Genomic DNA, 21,110 nt, shown 5'->3' on the forward strand with positions numbered 1-21,110 from the left:
CTAAGACCCGGAAGACGGCGAACTCCGCTCCGCCCGACCCCAGGGCTCGGACTCGGGCTAAGACCCGGAAGACGGCGAACTCCGCTCCGCCCGACCCCAGGGCTCGGACTCGGGCTAAGACCCGGAAGACGGCGAACTCCGCTCCGCCCGACCCCAGGGCTCGGACTCGGGCTAAGACCCGGAAGACAGCGAACTCCGCTCCGCCCGACCCCAGGGCTCGGACTCGGGCTAAGACCCGGAAGACAGCGAACTCCGCTCCGCCCGACCCCAGGGCTCGGACTCGGGCTAAGACCCGGAAGACACGAAACTCCGCCTCGCCCGACCCCAGGGCTCGGACTCCGCCCTGGCCTCGGCCGAACGACTTCCGTCTCGCCCGACCCCATGGCTCGGGCTCGGCCACGGCAACAGAAGACGGACTCGACCTCGGCTTCGGAGGAACCCCCACGTCGCCCTGCCTAGGGCACAGACCGCCACGTCAACAGGAGGCGCCATCATCATCCTACCCCGAATCGACTCGGGTCACGGAGAACAAGACCGGCGTCTCATCCGGCCAGCTCCGCCGGAGGGGCAATGATGGCGCTCCACAAGCTCTATGACGACGGCGGCCCCCAGCTCTCTTACGGAAGCAGGACGACGTCAGCGGGGACTCGACCGCACCAACAGCTGTCCCTCCGCCAGGCTCCGCCGCACCTCCGACAACCACGACATCACGCCAGCAGGGTGCCCCGATCTCTCCGGCTGCCACATTGGCATGTACCTAGGGCACTAGCTCTCCCTCCGCTAGACACGTAGCACTCTGCTACACCCTCCATTGTACACCTGGATCCTCTCCTTACGACTATAAAAGGGAGGACCAGGGCCTTCTCAGAGAAGGTTGGCCGCGCGGGACCGAGGACGGGACATGCGCTCTCTTGGGGCCGCTCGCTTCCCTCACCCGCGTGGACGCTTGTAACCCCCCTACTGCAAGCGCACCCGACCTGGGCGCGGGACGAACACGAAGGCCGCGGGACTTCCACCTCTCTCACGCTCGACTCCGGCCACCTCGCCTCTCCCCCCTTCGCGCTCGCCCACGCGCTCGACCCATCTGGGCTGGGGCACGCAGCACACTCACTCGTCGGCTTAGGGACCCCCTGTCTCGAAACGACGACACTATCTGACTAGCAAGCTATCTGGCTCTCTAAATAGACTCTCTCACTAGCTAAATTTGGCTAGCCACCTGACTAGCCAAACTAGATAGATAATCTGTTAGACTGAGATGCAGATATAAAGTGTAATCTTTATGAAAACGTAAATAAATAGTCAAATAGAGAGAAAAAATAAGAGTCTCTTGAAGATGCTCTCAGAATTCAGAAACGACTGCTGTCACGTTGTGCTGACTGATTACTGAGTGGTTGGGCAGTTTGTTACCTTTACCCTGCATGTACACAGGCTGACGCGTGGGCTCCAGCTCTTCCTCCCCCACATGGCAGGGTGCGTAGGCGACCGGCTGTAACCGATGCCCACCGCACCAACTCTTTTAACTCCCTTCCTCTCCAGGGAAGGAGGCCAGAATCCCCCGTCGACGCGCACGCGCCGTCGCGCAGAGCTCCGCGTCCGCATCGGCCACCGCCCACCCGCGCCGGCCGCCGGCGGCGTGGATGGGGAAGCTCGCCGCCCTGAAGCGGGAAGCGGTCGGGGTGGACTAGGTGCTCGGCGAATTCCTAGTTTAGACTTTAGAAGCAGTAGGTGGAGGTGATGCGGGGCGGAGCGATGAAGGCTCTGCGGCGATCCAGCACCTCCTCGCCGCCGTCTTCCCCGCATTTTCATTCGTGGATCCACCGCCGGTACCTCCTCGTTACCTCGTCGGCGACGTCCTCTTTGTCTGCATCGGCGAATTCGGCCGCGGAGGGTTCGGATTCAGCGTCAGTGGTGGCAGCTTCCTCGTCGCCCTCGTTGGATCCTTCGTCTCCGAACATGGACCGGTGAGCTATCCGGTCTGGATTCCTCTTGGTGGTGCAAATGGTTCACCTCAGAATGGGGAATTTTTGTTGGCTACCGTACCTGTTGACATTTCCTATAACAACGATTCACTAAATCTCAGAATTATGCTACTCTGATAGCACAGTGGAAGTGGTAGTTTGTTCGGTACTATTATTCTTATAAGAATTGCTTTACACCCCGTTTGGATGTATATATTGGAGCACAGAATTGGGAATTGTAATAAGCTTTTCTAAATTCTGTTGTTTGGTTGCACATGGAATTAAGATTTTGAATCAGAGGCCCAATTTCATGGAATTGGACTATAACTAGAAACCCGCTCCCCCAATACAAAGCCTCACCCCTCGGTATTGCGAGGAATTAGACCGCACAATTCCAAACTCCAATTCAGTGACATCCAAACAATAGAATTGAAATTATATCTCATTTCAGTACCATGCATGATTGGTATTCAACTTAATTCAATTCCATCCTCTTCAATATCGACATCCAAACGGAGCATTAGTCTTTTTGTGTTTTTAAATGCTAACCAAGGTTATTAAAACGATAAAACGTTGGAACGCTCATGGGTGAAATTTTGACTTTTAAACGTTTAAACTTTGTTTAAACGTAGTTTTAAACAACATAGGAAAAATACCAATACATTATAATTTCAGACAATAACATGAAGTTAAATATCAAAATAGAGAGGCTAGTGGCTTACCAAAACTTCACCCATGAGCTAGATTGAACCTCAAAAGTAACTAATAGACTGGGCCCAAAAGTAGCTAATGGTCTAAACTGCATAAAACACTGCGTTTTACAGTTTAGAACGCCAAAACGCTAAAACGTGGTTTCAATCTCTAATAGAGTTTTGACGTTTAAACGTAGTTTTAATAACACTGATGCTAACTTGTTTGCTGTTCAAGTGTCTCTGGACCAATTACTAGGTGCTTCTTGCACACTTTGATCTAGTTAAGTCTTGCGCAGCAGCTTGCAGTACCAGGCACAAAGTTCTGGCTCACTTGCAGTGATATTTGTGTGAAATGTAGATTGGATGTTTGTCCAATTCATTGTTAGAACTAAAGGATCATTTTAGCCTAAGAACAATCCAGATTTTAGATGCCTTTTAGGAAGGGGGGCATTTTAATATCTTGCTTCATGGCAGTGGTAGCCTGGTAGAGTTCTAAACCATGTCATCTGAAACTGTGTCGTGAATGACATTTCATAATGTTGGTTAGTTAACTTGGCATTGATTGCTGAAATCTTTAATTTGATAGCTTGAGCTTTTGTCCTAGTAGTCACTGATATGCTACATTTTGGGTTGTACTTAACTATTTATACATTTGTGGTAATCACATGAAGTACTACATTTTAGTTGCAATCTATTGTTTAATTTGAGAATGAAAGTCAGTAAATGCTTTGGTCGAGTTGTATCTTTGGTATGCTGCAATTACGTATTTGAGAACATGGAATCATCAGCCAGCTTCAACTTATTATTTCTTCCTTACCACATTTCATTCTAGGGGTGTAATTAAATCTCCATGGTCTCGAAGAAAAAGGAAACGAGCGCTCACTTGTCAACACTGGATTTGTCTATTTTCAGCGAACGGGAAGTTTCGTGATGGGGGAAGAAAGTTTCTAAAGAAGGTTCGCAGTGGGGTAAGTGTTATCCAGGCTTTCTTTCTATATGCACAACCACTAACCGATATATGTTGGGATCATTAGCTATGCACAATTTGCATCCTATTGCATGCTGTGCAGCTTTAAATCACTTATGTCATTGTTTCCAGGGAATTGAGCCAGGCATAAGGGCTGAAGTTTGGCCATTTCTGCTTGGAGTGTAAGATGATTTTCCTATTTTCTCCATGTATTTAATATCACATAGCAATTAAGTGTTAACATAGTTTGAACTGGTAAATGGATGTATAAAGAAAATCAAACTTGAACATTCGACCAAAATGTTCTCATGAAGTAGTATGGTGCACATGTGCTATTAGTAATTTAGAACCTACAAATGCGGTCTCATGTGATAATTTCCACTATGAGTAGAAATAGATTGCTTGTATAATTTTATGCAAATTTGAAAATAGTGAGCTGTGGAACTTAGCGGATGCTTGCTTAAACTGCTATGACAGCTATTGTGGTGCTATAGCAGCTGTTGGCCGCAAAGCCATTTAGAGTTTTGAGAAAACACATGCAATTTATAGGCCAGAATAGCCATTATTCCAGCACAGCAGAAATTCAAATGATTGCTCACATAACATAAGAGATAAGTAGGTCGAAGATAAGATGTATAACATAATTATTTGTTCAGCAGCCCAAGACATAAGCAAACAACAATCAGACAATTAAATGATAGTGCTTAAGTTCTTAACTTAATAGAACATGTAGAATCTGTTTAGCACTGCTAAATAAATAGCCTGCTATGCTGCTTAGTACTTCTATTGCCTGATATAGCACCAAATGGCGGCCATAGTGCAGAAAAGAGAAAAAGCGTAGCACAGAGGGGCTCTAGTTGCTATAGCGGCACTATAGCCTGCTGTTTTCAATATTGATTCTATGCAGTGGAGGAAAAAACTTCTACTTAGTTGGTGACCTAGATTACACTGCTTTTTCATGACATTCTTTACCCAAATTAATCTTTCCATCATACCCTCTTTGTCGCAAAATGTTGGCCCTATGGTTTTATCTATCCTGTTTCGACATACAAGGCATGAGATCCTTTTTTCCCTTTCCCCACTTGTTTAAACTCACTCTATCTAAGACATCTCTGAGTTAATTTTACATTCCGCTTTATCATTCCTCGCCCTAGACAAATATGCCTTATGAATAGAAATGGATGGAGCACTTATTGAAAAATTCAAAAAAAGCATGACAGTTAGACACCTGTCAAGCGCCTCAGCACCTAACAGCGCCGGGCCGCGACTACGCAGATTGTAGTCGCGCTCCAGGCCTTCACCGAGAGGGAGAGCCCCTGCCGGTGGCTTGAGAGAGTTGAGGGAGAGAGAGCAGGTTTGGTGATAACTGATTGCTTGATTCCATTCCTCCAAGTCTGATTACATTATATAGGCCATTGCCCCCACTAATGGCTCCTATATTTTAGGCATAGAAGGGAAACTATTGATTTGGGTAAAAAGGGAAACTAATAGAAAGGAAACTATTGATTTGGGGAAAAAGGGAAACTAATCTGCTCCTATAATTTAGGCATAGCAAGGAAACTATTGATTTGGGGAAAATGGAAACTAATCTGCTGTTTGAATTTTGAAATCTCAGCCACTAATGGTGGCACCATCCTGTGTAGCGCGCTCAGCTGCGCGTCTGATGTCACGACGGCGCCTATACTTGCGCCCGTACATGACATCTCTCCCCCCCTCGACGTCCAGCTCGTCCTCGAGCTGAAATTGGGGAAACTTGTCGCGGAGCTCAGCCATATCCTCCCAAGTTGCTGACGCAGCCGATTGTCCCTTCCAGTGAATGAGCACCTGTCGACCACCGGGCGCCTGGCGGAAACGGACAGCACGTTCTGGCTCTGGTGTCACAGCCCCATGAAGCAATGGTGGCAGCGGTGGCGGCCTCGCTGGTGGATCACCTATGAACTTCTTAAGAAGCCCGACATGGAAGACATCATGCAGCTTGGCACGTGGGGGCAAATCGAGGCGGACAGCAACCTCGTTGATGCACTCAGTGATGCGATATGGCCCAACGAACCGTGGTTTGAGCTTGCCCGTGGACCGCTGCGGTAGTGAAGAGGCAGCGCGCTGTCGGAGGCGTAGAAGCACCCAGTCGCCCACGGCATAGGAGACCGGCCGGTGCAGCTTGTCATAGAACCTTTTCTGGATGGCTTGAGCTTGTTCCAGCCGCGTGCGGACGTCAGCGAGAAGTTCCTCCCGAGCAGCCATGGTCTTGGCCACCGCAGCCACCCGCGTCTCTCCTGGTTCATAGGACCGGATAGATGGGGGGTCCCTTCCATACACTACCTTGAAGGGGGTGTCCCGGAGCGATGATTGGTACGCCGTGTTGTAGATGTACTCCGCCCATGGCAGCCAACGCAGCCACTGCTTGGGCCGGTCCCCTGTGAAGCACCGAAGGTACATGACGATGATTTTGTTGGCAGCCTCTGTTTGGCCGTCCGACTGTGGGTGGAAGGCTGACGTCATATGTAGTTTGGCCCCTGAGAGCCTCATCAACTCCCGCCAAAATGTTGAAGTGAACACGGAATCCCTGTCCGACACCATGGATTGAGGCATCCCATGGAGGCGAACAATCTCTTTGAAGAACGCTTGTGCCACAGACTCGGCGCTGTAGGGGTGAGCCAGCGGAATGAAATGGCAATATTTGCTGAAGCGGTCCACCACGGTGAGGATCACCGACTTGCCCCCCACCCGGGGCAAAGCTTTGATGAAGTCCATGCCAATGTCGGTCCACACGGCCTGTGGAATGGGCAGGGGCAGCAGCAGTCCCGCCGGATGGAGATGCTCTGATTTGTTGTGCTGGCAGGTTGCACAGCCGCGGACGAAGTCTTGCACCACCCGGCGCATGGCGGGGAAGTGGAAGTCGCGGCGTAGTCGATGTAGAGTACGCTGTACCCCTTCATGGCCGTCCCCGTGTACAGCCGCCACCAATTCCAGCAGCAGTGGCGAGTCCGGGGGAACATACAGCCGGGCGGCGTAAGCCACCATGTCGTCCAGGAGGGACCACGACGCCCCCCTGGTACCCGCGGTAATCTCATCACGGATGGCGACGAGAGCTGGGTCTTGAAGTTGAGCTTGACGAAGACGGTCGATGAAGTCGAAGCGAGGTGCAGAGAGAGCCAAGACTGCCCCCTCCTCGCAGGTATCACGCCGGGACAGGGCATCGACGACGGTGTTGGCGGTGCCCGGCTTGTACTCGACGGTGAAGTCAAACCCGAGGAGCTTGCCCACCCAGTGGTGTTGTGGGATCGTCGCGAGCCGCTGATCGAGAAGGAACTTGAGGCTGTAATGGTCGGTGCGAACGAGGAACGGACGTCCCCATAGGTACGGCCGCCAATGTCGGACGGCTTGGACCAGCCCAATGAGCTCGCGCTCGTATGCTGCCAAGGAGCGGTGGCGGGGCGCGACCGGCCTGCTGAAATAGGCGATCGGGTGCTGATCTTGGAGGAGGACTGCCCCAAACCCATGGGTGGACGCGTCGCATTCGACGATGAACTTCTTGGAGAAGTCTGGCAGGGCCAACACGGGGGCCGACGTCACGGCAGCCTTGAGCGCCTGGAAGGCTGCCATGGTATCGTCGTTCCAGGAGAACCCCTCCTTCTTGAGTAGTGAGGTGAGGGGGGCCGCGATCTTGCCGTAGTCGTGGACGAACTTGCGGTAGTATCCGGCGAGGCCCAAGAAGCCGCGCACCGCACGCGTCGAGCGCGGTATTGGCCAGTCATGGATAGTCTGCACCTTGGCCGGATCCATGGCCACCCCCTGAGCCGAGATCACATGGCCCAAATATGCCACCGAGGAAGCGCCAAAAGAGCACTTGGACCGCTTAATGAAGAGGACATGGCGGCGCAACTCGTCGAGAACGGTGCGGATGTGGCGTAAGTGATCTGCCCATGTCCTGCTGTAAATTAGGATATCATCAAAAAAAAACCAAAACGAACCGGCGGAGGAACGGCCGCAGGACGTCGTTCATGAGTGCTTGAAATGTCGCCGGCGCGTTGCAAAGCCCGAACGGCATCACCAAGAACTCATAGAGGCCGTCGTGGGTACGGAACGCCGTCTTGTGGATATCAGCCGGCCGCATCCGGACTTGGTGGTAGCCGGAGCGTAAGTCGAGCTTGGTGAAGTAGCGCGCGCCGTGCAGTTCGTCGAGTAGTTCGTCGACGACCGGGATGGGAAAAGCATCCTTGACGGTGAGGGCGTTCAGGGCGCGGTAGTCGACACAAAACCGCCAAGCCCCATCTTGCTTCTTGACGAGCAGCACTGGAGAGGAGAAAGCGGAATCGCTGCGACGAACGATACCTTGAGCGATCATGGCAGCACACTGTCTCTCAAGCTCATCCTTGTGTGCTGCGGGGTAGCGGTAGGGCCTTACTGCTACCGGTGCAGCCCCTGGCTTGAGGATGATGGCGTGGTCCCGAGCCCGCTGTGGGGGCAGACCCGAAGGCTCGGTGAAGACGCTGTGGAAGGCTTGAAGCAGGTCGTCGAGGAGGCCCTCCGTGGCCGAGACTGCCGTGACCCGCGGCAGTGGCCCTGCCGCGACGTCAGACCAGCACACCGATCGACCTTGGTAGGCGAACGAGATGGTGCGGTCGATGAAGTCCCAAGTGACTCGGCCTAGGGTGACCATCCATTGGGTCCCCAAGACCAAATCATAGCCGGCGAGCGGCATGACGAAGAGGTCGACGTAGAACCGATCGCCCTTGATGATGACCGGGGCGCGCCGGATGACGCCCGGGCAGGAGACGCGCTCCCCATTTGCCACCATTGCCGTGAGGCGGGGGCGGGGCTGGATGGGCAGCCCAGTTTGGCGAGCTGCGGCTTCGGCGATGAAGTTGTGCGTGGAGCCCGTATCAAGGAGCGCGACGACAGTAGCAGCGCCCAACGATGCCTGCACCTGCAGCGACTTGTAAATGGGCACCCCGGCAATGGCTTGAAGAGAGAACACAGGGGCGTCCTCCCCCTGATTAGGAGATGTTTGGTCGTCGTCGGCGCCCTCAATTTCAATGCCGTCCATGAAGAAGATGCGGCGGCAGACCCGGTTGTGTCCCCGGTTGTAGGGCTCATTGCAATTGAAGCAAAGGCCGAGGCGTCTCCGCTCAGCTTGTTCCTCTTGGGACAGACGTTTCAAGGGCTGGCGTTCCAGTGGCGGCGGTGTGGCACCCGCCGGTGGGGCAGGCAGCGGTGACCGAGTACCCTGCGCCCCCGTTGGAGGCAGCCAGGCCCGGGAGACGCTGCGGCCAGGTGGCTGGGCCTGCTGCGCCAACCCCATCATCTCGACCTGCCGGGCAAGACTCATGGCAGCGGCGAGGGTCTCCGGGTTGTGGATGCGGACGGCGTGGCTCATCGGAGGTAGGAGGCCGCCCGTGTAGAGCTGAACACGCTGGGCCTCCGCTAGTCGACCTGCACGGGGCAGTAGGGCCTGAAATTTGTTGGAGTAGTCCTCCACTGTCCCCGTTCGGCGGCACTCGGCCAGCTCAAACAGAGGTGCAGCTCGGAGGGGTGGCCCGAACCGAAGATTTAGCAGCTCCTTGAACCGCCCCCATGGAGGTGTGCCCTCGTCCTCCTGAAGTTGGATGTACCACAGCTGGGCGACATCCTCCAAGTTGTAAGACGCCATCCACACGCGTTCTTCCGCCAAGGTACGCTGTTGGCGAAAGTACGATTCGCACTTGTTGATGAAGAGCATTGGGTCGGCCTTGCCGTCGTAGCGAGGAAGATCCAATTTCTGGAATTTGGGGGGGCGATCGAGATCACGGGGCCCCTCCCGGCGCACGCCCCCATCTGCAGCCGCGGATGAGGACGATTTCTCCTTCATTGACGCCATCTCGGCCTCCATGGTGGTCATCTTCATGGTGAGAGATTGCAGCGCCTCCATGACGTCCTTGATGGTGGGTTCTGCCATGGCCAAAGGTTTGGCGGTTGGAGGTTGTGATGGTGGTGGGCTAGAATGGGTGGCGGCTGCTGGGGATGACTGGGTGGAGCGGGTGGGTGAGGATCGACGTGACCGTGATACCAGGTTGTCAAGCGCCTCAGCACCTAACAGCGCCGGGCCGCGACTACGCAGATTGTAGTCGCGCTCCAGGCCTTCACCGAGAGGGAGAGCCCCTGCCGGTGGCTTGAGAGAGTTGAGGGAGAGAGAGCAGGTTTGGTGATAACTGATTGCTTGATTCCATTCCTCCAAGTCTGATTACATTATATAGGCCATTGCCCCCACTAATGGCTCCTATATTTTAGGCATAGAAGGGAAACTATTGATTTGGGTAAAAAGGGAAACTAATAGAAAGGAAACTATTGATTTGGGGAAAAAGGGAAACTAATCTGCTCCTATAATTTAGGCATAGCAAGGAAACTATTGATTTGGGGAAAATGGAAACTAATCTGCTGTTTGAATTTTGAAATCTCAGCCACTAATGGTGGCGCCATCCTGTGTAGCGCGCTCAGCTGCGCGTCTGATGTCACGACGGCGCCTATACTTGCGCCCGTACATGACAACACCGCATGTGATTCGCCCCCACGTCGCTCCCCTGTGTGGGCGACTCGGGCGACACCAAACCCTAGCCTCCGCCGCCCCACTCACCCTTCTCTCCGTCTTGTCGCTACCCGATGGGTTGGCTGGGATGCATGCGCGGGCCCCTGAAACGGCGGTGGTGACTGGTGAGGCATCCGCCCAGTTGGCGTCACGAGCGCCCAGATCATGCGGGGAGGGAACTCGTGGCCGAGGTGTGGTCATGGTGACCGTGGCAGATCGTGCTCCCGCATGGGTGTCGCAGGTGGAGGCACGGTGACGGTGGTGATGCCTACTCGTGGAGCAGCGCTTGTTGGTAGTCCGACTAGGTTCGCGTCGTGGCCGACCGTTGTGGCCCTCTTGCGTGGATCTGGGTGGCTGCTCCTGGTGGCTCGAGGAGCTGTAGGGGCCGCACGCTGGATGCCGCTGGGTTTCCGGTGGGGGGTATGGTGGCCACTGGCCCCTGCTGGTTGTCGACCGGTACCGTGGGTAGTAGCAGCACGACGGACATCTCCTGTAGGTGGGGGCGAGACCCTCGCGGTGGCTGCGCTCGTTGGCGTTCTCAGTGGTGTGCGAGGTGGAGGGCGTAGCGCGTCGGTGTGGGGGTGGCACTGTGGCTTCGGCTTGGACTGCTTTGTCTTGTCAGTGGTGCTGTGGTGGCACACCTGATGGCGGCCTGCTCTGCTGTTGCTGGCGGCGTGGTGGTTGCGCGGCTAACGAAGGCGGAGCGGTGGTTCTTTGGTGATGACATGGCAGCGTGACCGGTAGGACCTGGCTACCTCTTCATGGCGTGCAAGCGAGGGTCGAGGCTATCAGACGTGCCGGTGGTGGGCGGTGGTGACCGTTCGGCAGGCTTCCCGTAGAATGGTACAATCACTGCCCCATCGGAGTAGCTCCTCATCCGTGTGCATTTCGACGGGTGGCGGTGGCGAAAGTCTTACCCGCTCTCTGAGCCGATGATGACGACCACTGTTTTAAAGGCGCCGCCTAGATGTCCAGGTGATGGTCCAATGCCTAGGCACCTTGCTCGCCTACCTCACCTAGATGTCGCCTAGGTGTCTAGGCGGCGGTCCAATGCCTTGTCTCGCCATACCTCTTTAAAAACCATGACGACGACACTGTGGGGCGCCGTTTACTTCCTTGGAAGCGTCTATCGACCTGTCCCTGTCACTTTGCATAGCATGCTATCTTTCGGGGTGTTAACCTTGACCTTCGAGTCAGGCTACGGTGGCACCATACGTCGCACCTAGGGGTCAAATCAGATCGGATACGGATGGATATTACTCATTCCATATTTGTTTTCATATTTTATCTTCGGATTCGAACCGAATACGGATATTATTAAGTTGTGTCGGATAAGATTTGAATGGATATCGACATATTAAATATCCAGCTTTGAGAATCCAGGTATGGATAAAAATCGAATATGGATCGGATACTGAGTACCCAGACTCAGATACGGATTGGATCTCAGCCCTTTTAGACGGATCGAATTCGAATACAGATGGATAAAATCCGTACCATTTACACCCCTACTCACCCTTCCTTGGAGTCGTCGCTTTGGAGGATCGCGCCGATCGACTTGCTTGGTGATGTGTGCTGCGGCGAAGTCGGAGCTGCTATGTTGATGAGTTGTGACTTGGCTCGGTAATAATAACGCCCAATGGACTCTCCTGGGTGCTGTTGGTTTTGTTTGTAGGAGTTGGTTTGTGGTCTAGTGAGCTGTTAAGCCTCAGTGCTAAGCTCGGCAACGATGACTTGAGCCAGGTTATAGGGACTATCGATGAGGTGTGAGTGGAGTAGAGCAAAAGCGTTGTATGACATGTGTTGATGTCCCAATCCAACCAGTTGTTTTGTTCTAGTTCGTTCGAGTGTTGTGCAGCACGTGTTGATGTCCCAATCCAACCTGCCGATGTTGCTTGGGCCTTTGGTGCTCTGGGCGTCTGCTTGCTTTCGGTGCTCGACGTTGTGGCTCCAAGCTCGTTGGTGAAGAATCGGAGCTGCCTTGCATAGGGTGTGTCAGGCTGCGCAACGATGGAGCACCACGGTCTTCCGCATTGTGTGCCGGTGTTTGGGTGTAGGTGTCATCGAGTTCCTTTGGCCGTGGACAACTCGTCTTGGGAAGTCGGTGCTGCTCGTCCCTTGTGTTGAGCTCGGCAACGATGATTTTGGATGGGCTTTGTGTGTGAGGCTGCTGCTGTCCGGGTTGTTTGAGTGGGGCCTTCCATCGGTTTCTCTGTCGTGCGCTCTATGTAGGTTTTGGACCCAGTTTTTCTATAAAACAGGGTCAATTCCATTCTTCTTAATTGGGAGGCAGAGTTCTTGCCATTATGTTTCAAAAAAAGCATGACAAAATTAAGAGTTTGTGAAGCCTCATTATTTTACAAACACTGATCGATTGGATCAGCAGAAATTCAAAACTTGCCAAAGGCTAAATGCATTTCCTCTCATAGGTCAACAATTGTCCAAAAAAATCTGCATTAGATTTGCCAACTGCCATCTAAAATGTGATTGATCAATGTGTCATACTATCAGTGACACACATTTCTAGGCTTCACATGGCATCCTAATATTTGATGATATTTTTTTAGTTTATGCCTCTTTGGTACTATGCTATTTTTTCTTCTATTATTTATGGGCTTCCCTAGTGTCATTTTGTAAAGTCGATGTTTTTTCCTAAGCCACATTTTTGGGCCAATCGATCGAAATCAGAAGCGCCTGTGCATCTATCTCAGGTAGACTAAAAGCCAAGAAAAACACATTTGCTTTAAAAATATATGCAACTTACATCAAGAAGAATGCATTTAATTTGGTTGATTGAGGCTTAGCCTTTTGTTATTCGATATCTATCATATTTAACTGTTTCAAGTCAACAGACTAACCAATTCATATTATACACAGCTATGATTTGAACAGCTCTGAGGAGGACAGGAATACCATCAAGATAAAGAAAAGGTATCACTTTCATAACTCCGTTCTTTGTCCATCAACTTTTGCTTTCTTGATTTAGTTGTGTCATGTGGCGGCGCACGTACAGGTGCCGCCGTGACGTGCGCCATGCCACAGAACGCGTTGTGAGCGTGCAGGAGGAGGCCACCGCGAGTGGCTAAGTTTGGAAAGAGAGATTAGTTTCTATTTTTATTCCTAAAGTCTAGGAGAGATTGGTTAAGGCCCTAGGCCATATATTCCTGTAACCACAGATTGAGAAGGGCAAGCAAGATCATTATCTCTAATCTCCCGTCTCTTTCCCAACAAGTCGACGGCAGAGGGGAAAACCTCGTCGGCGAAGAAGGACAGTGGCTATGAACTCCGTAGCCAAGGGCCATCTACCCTAGGTCCCGACGTCCTTGACAACCTGGTATCGACTACCCGTCGTTCCTCGTCTTCATCCGCTCCGCCGCCGCAACATCTCACCACTGCTGCGCTACCACCTAGCCCACCTCGCTCGCCACCATCGTCCGCTGCGTCGATCACTTCAGCCATGTCTGAACCGACCACCGCCGATCTTGCCAAGATGATCGAGACCCTAACCACGACTGTGGCGTCCCTGCAGACGTCCGTGGTCGAGCTCCAGAAGGAGAAGCCCGCCTCCTCATCGGGCGGCCTTGGGGGCCACGATGGGTAGCACCACCATGGCCGACCACCAAAGTTCAAGAAGATGGATTTTCCCCACGTCCTCGGTCGATCATCGTGTGCAAGCGGCTGCACTTGTGCGTCGGCCGTGAGCACGACCACAGCTAGCAGCTCACTCCTCGAGGAGCTCTTGGCGGATTTCGACGACATCTCCGTGACCACAACATCACCTTGGTGCCGGGGGCGCCACCAGTGGTCGTCTGACCGTACCGATACCTCGCTTTGCACAAGGACGAACTGGAGCGTCAATGTGTGTCCATGCTAGGCAAGGGGATTATTCAACGTAGCAGCTCGGTGTTCTCGTCCCCGGTCCTCCTCGTCAGGAAGGCGGACAACTCTTGGCGGTTATGCGTCGACTACCACATGTGCGCTGAACGCCATCACCATCAAGGACGCCTTCCTCATTCTGGTCGTCGACGAGGTCCTGGATGAACTCCATGGCACCCGATTCTTCACCAAGCTCGACCTCCAATCCGGCTACCATCAGGTCCGTATGAAGTCGGAGGACATCGACAATACCACATTTCGGACGCATGACACTTTCTTCGAGTTCTTGATCATGCGTTTAGGCTATGCAACGCCCCTGCCACGTTCCAGTCGCTCATGAACGACGTGTTGCGCGCCTACCTCCGCCGGTTTGTGCTTGTCTTCTTTGACGATATTTTGATATACAACGCCTCTTGGGCGAACCACCTGCGTCACCTCCGCGTCGTCCTCGCGGTGCTCCGCCAGCATCGCCTCTTCGTCAAGCGCTCCTTTAGCGTGGACGGTGTCGCCTACCTCGGGCACATCATATCCGCGGTGGGTGTAGCCATGGATCCGGCCAAGGTCCAGACCATCCATGATTGGCCTCAACCGCGCTCGGCGTGGGCGGTGTGCAACTTCCTCGGCCTGGCGGGGTACTATAGGAAGTTCGTCCACAACTACGACACCATTGCTGTTCCTCTCACAACTCTTCTGAAGGAGGGGTTCACCTGGAACGACGACGACGCATCAGCGGCTTTTAGTGCCCTCAAAGGGGCGGTGACGTCGGCCCCAGTGCTGGCACTGCCGGACTTCGCCATGCCTTTCGTTGTGTGATGCATCAACCTATGGCATTGGCGCGGTGTTGGTCCAAGATGGCCACCCCATCTCCTTCTCTAGCAGGTCAGTGGCGTCGCGCCATCGCTCGCTCGCTGCATATGAGCGGGAGCTCATTGGCCTTGTCCAGGCCGTACCTGTGGGGGCGGCGCTTCACCGTCAAGACGGACCACTACAGCCTCAAGTACCTGCTCGACCAGTGACTTGCCACGATCTCACAACACCATTGGGTCGGCAAGCTGTTGGGCTTCAACTTCACCGTCGAATACAAGTCCGAGTCCACGAACATCGTGGCTGACGCCCTCTCTCGTCGTGACATTGAGGAGGCCGCCTAACTGGCTATTTCGGCGCCTCACTTCGACTTCATCGGCCGCCTTCGTCACACGCATGCCACGGATCCGGCACTAGTGGCCACCCATGATGAGGTCCGAGCGGGTACACGCGCCGCACCTTGGATAGTGGTCGACGACATGGTCGCCTACGAGGGTGTCTCTACATCCCACTCACCTCACCGCTGCTGTAGGAGATCATGGAGGTCGTCCATGAGGATGGGCACGAGGGCGTCCATCACACGCTTCACCGCCTCCTCCACGACTTTCATTGTCCCAACATGCGTTGTTTGGTGCAGAAATTCTTGCGGTCGTGTCCTACTTGTCAGCGGTACAAGTCGGAGCATCTACACCCGAGTCTGCTTATGCCGTTGCCCGTGCCGTCGGCGGTCTGGGCCAACATCGGTCTCAACTTCGTGGAAGTGCTACCAAGGGTGAACGGGAAGACGGTCATTTTCTCCGCCGTCGACCGGTTCAGCAAGTACTGCCACTTCATCCCCCTCGCGCATCCGTACACGGCGGAATCTATGGCGCAGGCTTTCTTCGCCGACATTGATTGCCTCCATGGCGTTTCGTAGTCCATCGTCTCCGACCGTGACCCGGTGTTCACTTCGACGTTCTGGCGCGAGCTCATGCGACTTATGGGCACCATGCTGCACATGATGTTGGTTTTCCATCCACAGTTGGACGACCAGACGAAGGTCGCCAACTGCGTCATCGTGATGTACCTGCACTGCTTCACCGGAGATCGTCCCCGCTAGTGGTTGTGCTGGTTGCCGTGGGTCGAGTACACCTACAACACCGCGTACCAGACCTCTCCGGGACACGCCGTTCCATGTGGTATATGGCCGTGACCCTCCTTCCATCCGCTCTTATGAGCCAGGGGGATGCGGGTCGCCGCCGTCGCCCTGGACATGGAAGCTCGCGAGGCCTTCCTGGCTGATGCATACCAGCATCTGGCTGATGTATGCTGTCGCCTGGAGCAGGCAAAGGCGTCCCAGAAGCTCTACTACAATTGACAGCATCGACAGGTCTCTTATCAGGTGGGCGATTGGGCACTTCTTCGTCTCCGTCAGCGCGCCGCGTCCTCCCTACCTAGGATGACCATGGGGAAGCTGAAGCCCTGATGTGTGGGACCCTACCGCGTCGTCGTGATCATCAACGATGTCGTTGTTCGCCTGGAACTGCCCCTAGGTGCCCGACTTCATGTCGTGTTCCATGTTGGCGTGCTCAAGAAGTTCATCGGCGCACCTCCGACCTCGCCAACTAGCCGGCAGGGCCATCCATAACGGCGTGGTGATTCTAGAGCCGCTGCGTGTCGAGCAAGCTTGCTTGGCGCATGGGGTTCGTCAGGTACTTGTCCGCTGGCGTGGCGAGCCGGCGGAGTCTGCATCCTCAGAGGACCTCGACGAGTTCCGCATCATGTACCCCGACTTTCAACTCAAGGACGAGCTGGGTCTCGAGGGGGAAGAGATGTCATGTGGGGGCGCACGTACAGGCGCCGCCGTGACGTGCGCCGCGCCACACGCGCGCGCAGGAGGAGGCCACCGCGAGTGGCTAAGTTTGGAAAGAGAGATTAGTTTCTATTTTATTCCTTAAGTCTAGGAGAGAGTGGTTAAGGCCTTGGGCCATATATTCCTGTAACCATAGATTGAGATTTGAGAAGGACAGGCAAGATCATTATCTCTAGTATCCCGTCTCTCTCCCAACAAGCCGACGGCAGAGGGGCAAAACCTCGCCGGCGAAAATGGACCGTGGCTACGAACTCCGTATCCAAGGGCCAGCTACCCTAGGTCTCGATGTCCTTGACAAGTTGGATGTCCAGTTTGTATTGTTGATTATTTGTCTCTATATTCTAGACTAAAGAGAAAAAGAATAAATAAGTAGATATAACAGCTGTGTGCACATTTGCTATCAGACATGTGTTTCCTGTTATCTGAAGAAAATGCCACAATAACACTAGCATTGTTCTGTTATGACCGGCATGCAATATGTTAGACGCCATAAGCGCCATAGCAGCTAGATAGTTTTGCTACTTTATTTCCTAGTTTATTGCTGGTTTGTTGCTCAGCCGACTAGATAGGCTGAGATTAGTTGGAGAATGAGGAAATCCACCTAGATAGATGGAGGTTAGTTGGAGAGTTTATCAGATAAGTTAGAGAAGGCCTATATGTACAGACTATTATCATTATGAAGGGTTAAGCAGGGAAACTCTTACCAGCTGCTCATCTGCCGCATCTCCCTCCCTCTATTGCCCAAGCCTGAGATCACGGCTACCAGATGCCGGGGTCCAGGCCCTCGCCCTCCTACCCATCACCACTACCATCTGCGCAACTCAAGCCATACCATGTTCACAATGATATTTTTTATTGGTAAAAAATTAATTGCCTCAGCTTCTGGTGCAGGAAAGAATATGAAAAATTGAGGCGACAGTGCCACCATGTTCTGCATTGCAATAGAGGAAATGGTCTGAATGTTATAAATGAGTTCCTGAATGAGGACTTCTCTGATGGGGCTGAAGGTTCAGAGTCACCATATTCCAATGGTGCTAGTAAGAGGGCTTGTGTGATGCCCAGAGAATTGAAATCTTTAGGCAGTAAGGCAGAAGAGTCAGAGAGTTCTAACTGGGATGTTGTGGAATCCATAGATGAAGATACAAGTGAGTTAACTTCTGTTGATCCATGCATGATAGAATCAGAATCTTCTGAATCTGAGTCTTCATATGAAGAGGACCCTGATAGAACACCTGTCTCTACCAATATGGAAGAGAGCTGTGATCCCAAACCTAGATTTGTCCGGACTGCTTCAGCAAAGTCAGACATTTTTCTTTCAGACAGAACTCCTGAGGATTTTACCACATGGCAGCGCATTATACGTGTAGATGCTATTCGAGCAAATACAGAATGGGTTCTATTTGCCCGTAACCAGGCTGAAGTCTCTAAAGAGAAAGCACTGCAGTCTGCAATATCTGTTGGATTGAAAGATTTTGACCATTTGGAGCCTTACATGATTTATCATGCGGCACGATTAGTTGCACTGCTTGAGGCATATGCAGTCTATGATCCAGAGATCGGGTACTGTCAAGGAATGAGCGATCTCTTGTCACCAATAGTTGCAGTCATGGAGGAAGATCATGAAGCATTTTGGTGCTTTGTGGGTTTCATGAGGAAAGCCAGACACAACTTCAGACTTGATGAGGTTGGAATAAGAAGACAGCTGAAAACCGTCTCGCAGATCATCAAGCTTAAAGATTCACAGCTCTACAGGCACCTGCAGCAACTTCAGGCCGAAGACTGCTTCTTTCTGTACCGAATGGTGGTGGTTCTCTTCAGGAGGGAGCTCACTTTTGAGCAGACTATGTGTCTGTGGGAGGTTATGTGGGCCGACCAGGCCGCGATTCGAGCTGGGATTGGAAGGTCCACTTGGGCAAGGATAAGGCTTCACGCCCCTCCAACAGACGACTTGCTGCTCTACGCTATCGCAGCCTGTGTCCTGCAGAGGAGGAAGCTGATAATCGAGAAGTACAGTAGCATGGATGAGATACTGCGGGAGTGTAATAGCATGGCCGGGCAGCTAGATGTCTGGAAGCTCCTAGATGATGCACACCACTTGGTTGTCGACCTTCATCACAGAATCTGATGCGACGGCTTCCCTCAGTTATGTTTGGTAGAGTATGCAGACATGAACCACTTTTCCGAGGTGTATTTAGTAATCTGTTGTGTACTGTTCATCACCCGGAATTATGGGCATATATCTAGAGAACCGTGTGGCTTCAAGTGAGGACGAAGTTATCTCCACTTCGGTTAAGCTGATAAACCATTGGATAGCACAATGGTTTATGCAAGCCATCCATAGTTTAACTTGATGTAAAATTTCGTTTTTTTGCTTCCAGTATCTGTCCTAGGCGAAAACATCATTTTCCATCAAGCCTTTTATAGCAAAATTTAAAGTTCCCAGATTTTGGGGTGTAATGCGGAGTAATATATGATGGATTCAAAGTCTTTGCTGCGTCATTGCACACACCAAGTTCTTCCATTATTCCTGTTCCTGCCGTTCCTGGTATATTCTGCAGAATCTGTTTGATATCGTAGCATGGTAAAAGGGCATATGGTCGCAGAAATTATGCGACGCACAAGAGCATAGTAACGTGCTACAATTGTGCGAAGCACAAGAGCATATGCCTGCAGAAGCTATACATTTCTGGACATGGCAGTGCCACACGCGAGCTTGCAGAATCATGCTAGCTGCGCTACTATTTTACTACTCCCTCCATCCTGAAAATGGTCACAATTCTAAAAAACTCGATTCTTGGTCAAATATTTTTAAAACTAAGCAATGTTGTAGAAAAAAACTATTAATACCATAAGGTATATATGATTACAGTACAGACGTACTGGGACTACTGGTCCAGTGCGACTGTTGACATCGGCGTCCAACAGTTTCACCTGGACGGACGTCCTCTTCCGTTGAATGAGGGAGAGAGAGAGAGAGATGACGATCAGCATGGAGTAGGATCCGATCGTACAGCTCAGGGGACACCTGCACGGCTGCACACCAGCGTCCAAACTCTTGATGTGATCTTACCTGAAACAATGCTACGCAACACTGAGGCGACAGGCAGCAGTTGCCCTGGCCCACGGGGCACAACACGTGTTCGATCATCTTCTCCACTTTCCCCAACGTCTGATCCGATATGATATGATGATTAGAATGCCTCTTCGACCGATAGTAAAACGTACAGTGGTGTGTTTTTAGCACCTAGTTTTCAGCTAGTTAGTTTGTAACTAAAAGCACCATATTGGTTTGTAACTAAAAGCACCATATTAGCTAGTTAGTCATTTAATTTTGTTTGGGTAATACTAAGCTTAACCTAGTTGGTTTGCTTCCACATGATGGAAGGTCTCCTTCTGTCATAATGTTTATTAGCAGTTTGGAGACCCAAGTTTAGAAGTTGGGAACCAAACATCATCCCCTAACTATCATGAGCCAATAATAACCAACCGCAAGAAGGTATAAGCAAAAATATCCAAGTGCCTTGAGAGGTTAATTTTATTATGTGGGTGAAAGTGAAGGGGACAGCTCGTCATGTGTCTGTTGTTCCCCTCTGATTAGTTGCAGTAGACACGGATTGACATGCATGGTGTCGTCTAGCTATTTATCACCAAAGCATCATGTCCTACCACCGATTGGCAATTATTAGCTGGTGGTCACTGTGTGGTCAATCAACAGTACAAGTCATACATACGGCATTTTTTAATATAAAAAAGCAACAACAATTCATTCAACCAGTACCAGTTTTAGATCCTTTTGTTAGATTACAAGAGCATTTTTTTTCTGTATTTTAAAAACTGTTTCATGTAAAATCTGTGTAAGGTTTTCTTGTGTGAAATTCCTACCCCCTCTAAATTAAAGGAGCACTTTAGCTAGGACTAGGAGTGAGCTATTAGTAGCCACATAAACAATAACTATTTGTTTCGCAAGGCCCGTGTAGGAGTGAGAGAATAGTGGAGTTACTACTATTTGGTCCCATTCATTTTGCACCGGTACGGAGGGAGAGGACACGCGTGAACATGACGACAGGGAAAGGCTGGACGAGAGGTGGCCCAAGCCATTCTGTTGGTGTTGGGAGGGCGCCACCCACCCACGCCACCCGCGCCGACCGACAAAGGCTGCCCCAGGTCGATCTCTCTGGATCATTGCCCTGCGCCGTGGTCGTCGCCTCCGGGTTCTCCGGCTTGGCCACACGAGTAGCTGCTTGAACCAGAGCCGTAGCTTGGCCGGCGTTGCCTTTAATTTGTTGCCGTCGCTCGATAGATGGCCCGGCCAGGACGACGAGCCCCGGCAAGCTGTCTGCTAGAGTCTGTCACGTCCTTTCCTGCCGTGTACATCCATCCGCGCCTTTCAAATCTCCGC

At 52.2% G+C, this 21,110-nt stretch overlaps 1 protein-coding gene across 2 annotated transcripts; it reads left to right on the forward strand.

Moving 5' to 3' along the window:
- Positions 1 to 1,467: 1,467 nt before the first annotated feature.
- On the forward strand, positions 1,468 to 19,221 carry LOC100193197 (Ypt/Rab-GAP domain of gyp1p superfamily protein). 2 transcript variants are annotated; one of them, XM_008678310.4, is made up of 5 exons: positions 1,468 to 1,961; positions 3,483 to 3,618; positions 3,750 to 3,799; positions 13,057 to 13,110; positions 17,591 to 19,210. In XM_008678310.4, exons 1-5 carry the CDS (start codon positions 1,735 to 1,737, stop codon positions 18,834 to 18,836), a joined length of 1,713 nt encoding a protein of 570 aa, XP_008676532.1. In that variant the 5' UTR covers positions 1,468 to 1,734; the 3' UTR covers positions 18,837 to 19,210. The 2 variants fall into 2 exon arrangements, with proteins under 2 accessions (XP_008676532.1, NP_001345613.1); NM_001358684.1 differs by having other exon boundaries at positions 1,534 to 1,961; positions 17,603 to 19,221.
- The last annotated feature ends 1,889 nt before the right edge of the window (positions 19,222 to 21,110 follow it).

The sequence above is a fragment of the Zea mays genome, chromosome 4, assembly GCF_902167145.1.
Source record: "Zea mays cultivar B73 chromosome 4, Zm-B73-REFERENCE-NAM-5.0, whole genome shotgun sequence".
NCBI lineage: Eukaryota > Viridiplantae > Streptophyta > Magnoliopsida > Poales > Poaceae > Zea > Zea mays.